General features: G+C 54.9%; 1 protein-coding gene across 1 annotated transcript; it reads right to left on the reverse strand.

Annotated features, from left to right (window-relative positions):
* Positions 1–312: 312 nt before the first annotated feature.
* LOC309684956 (olfactory receptor 14A16-like) lies at positions 313–1,248 on the reverse strand (the record flags this gene model as incomplete). The annotated part of the gene is made up of 1 exon (XM_082500790.1): positions 313–1,248. The coding sequence occupies one exon, from the start codon at positions 1,246–1,248 to the stop codon at positions 313–315; it is 936 nt and encodes a 311-aa protein (XP_082356916.1).
* Positions 1,249–2,415: the final 1,167 nt, after the last annotated feature.

The raw sequence follows: 2,415 nt of genomic DNA on the forward strand, positions 1-2,415 counted from the left end.
TACTGCTAATGCTTTTATTTTCTGTTACTGTTCTATTAAACAATATTTATCTCAGCCCATGGTTGTTTTTTTTTTCCCTGCTTTTCCCTTTTCTCGCTATTCTACCTGAGACATGCCATTTCATTTAAGAGCTGTTACCTGACCGGCCACATCTGACTCAGTGTTGAGCAAGGGTCAGACTCAGTAGGATCAAGCCTCAGAACAAGTAGTATAAACACAGAAAAATATCAATCATCAGGGTTATGACACGAGAAAAAATAGGCTCATGATCTAAGATAAGCCCTGGGCAATGTGCAGAGAAGGGGTGGCAGGTTATTGTCGGTGAAACAGCGTCCATTGGGCTTGTTTCCATAGGGCATCCTTGAGCTCCTGGTTCCTCATGCTGTAGATGAGGGGGTTCACTGCTGGAGGCACCACCGAGTACAGGAATGATACCACCAGGTCCAGAGATGGGGAGGAGATGGAGGGGGGCTTCAGGTGGGCAAACACTCCAGTACTGATAAAGAGGGAGACCACGGTCAGGTGAGGGAGGCACGTGGAAAAGGCTTTGTGCCGTCCCTGCTGTGAGGGGATCTTCAGCACCGCCCTCAAGATCTGCACATAGGACACCACAATGAAAACAAAACACCCAAAGACTAAACAGATGCTAACTGCAAGAAGCCCAACTTCCCTGAGGTAGGAGTGTGAGCAGGAGAGCTTGAGGATGTGGGGGATTTCACAGAAGAACTGGTGCAGGGCATTGCCCTGGCAGAGGGGCAGTGAAAATGTGTTGGCCGTGTGCAGGAGAGAATTGAGAAACCCACTGCCCCAGGCAGCTGCTGCCATGCGGACACAAGCTCTGCTGCCCAGGAGGGTCCCATAGTGCAGGGGTTGGCAGATGGCAATGTAGCGGTCATAGGCCATGACGGTGAGGAGAAAATACTCAGTTGAAATAAAAAAGAGAAAGAAAAAGAGCTGGACAGCACATCCTGCATAGGAGATGGCCCTGGTGTTCCAGAGGGAATTGGCCATGGCTTTGGGAACAGTGGTGGAGATGGAGCCCAGGTCCAGAACAGAGAGGTTGAGGAGGAAGAAGTACATGGGGGTGTGGAGGCGGTGGTCGCAGGCGATGGCGGTGATGATGAGGCCGTTTCCCAGGAGGGCAGCCAGGTAGATGCCCAGGAAGAGCCAGAAGGTCAAGAGCTGCAGCTCCCGTGTTTCTGCAAAGTCCATGAGGAGGAACTGTGTGATGGAACTGCCATTGGACATTTGCTGCTTCTGGGCAGGGGGACCTGTCCAAGGGGGAAAAGGCAGTGACAAACTGGGAGACTTCTCTGAGGAAATCCCAATGCCATTCCTCACAGAAATCCCCCTCCCACAGCTGAATGAGGAATGATCCAGCTCATTCCCAACCCCACAAACTCAATGACACACTCCCTTACCAGGGAAAATACTACTTCGTTACCTACTTTCCATGCGGACACCTCTGGGGCAGGACTCCCAGAGTCAGAGGCAGAAGAGAAGCTGACCCGCACCCCCTCCCCAACTCCTGAGATGCAGAGTTCAACAGAGGGGTGGGGAAACGAGGAGAAATGCCTCTGTGCTCTGAAAAAAGGAAGCGAGGAGAGGGAGTCAGACAGGTGTGCAGAGAAGCCTTCTTCTCAGTGACAGTGTCTCCAGACAGAGACGCTGCAGGGCACTTGCTTTTATGTTGTGCATCACTTGTAGGACAAAAACACTTCTCCTGGACTGTAGGTGGAGCTGCCGAGAAGGTATCTCGGGCTCTGGACCCTCTGGCTGTGGGGCGGGCGGGAGAGGAGAGCAGAGGCTTGCTGCGGAGAAGTTGTCTGAAGGTCAGGGGATGGCGGGAGGTGCCGGGATCAGGTCAGGGGGCCCGGGCATGTCTGGCAGCAGCTCCCTCTGTCCCTGCCTGTGTCTGGGCTGCCAGGAGCTGCCCCTGCCTGGAGCTGCTTCTCTGCCCCCAGGTCTCCCCCTGCCAGTGCCCCAGAGCCCATCCCACCCGCTGTGTGCTCAGCTCTGCCCTGCAGACCCCTCCTGGCAGCACAGCGCTGTCCGGGGGCATCTCTGGGTGTGTGGGGGATCAGGAGGGGTTCAGGGAAGTGCTATCGAGAACGGGGGTCTCTGTGCCTTCTCCACAAAGGAGAAATCCATTCCCACCTCCCACTGCCCACCCAGCAGCTGAGAGGAGAAATCCCACAGCACAGACTTGTTCCCCTTCAGGGGAAAGGTGCCTCGATGTCCTTTTTCAAAAGGACTCTGTGCAAATGTCCTGGGGGTGATGGGGATCCGGGAGCAGCCCTGACCCACACAGGTCCATCTCAGCAACAGAAGGCATCTGCCTTGCTCACAGTCACTCCTTCCACCCACTGCTTCTCCCCACAGAAGCTCCATGGGAACTCCCCGGGCAGGCGGAGA

The sequence above is a fragment of the Vanellus vanellus genome (assembly GCF_965231255.1).
Source record: "Vanellus vanellus genome assembly, contig: HAP1_SCAFFOLD_110, whole genome shotgun sequence".
Lineage (NCBI taxonomy): Eukaryota > Metazoa > Chordata > Aves > Charadriiformes > Charadriidae > Vanellus > Vanellus vanellus.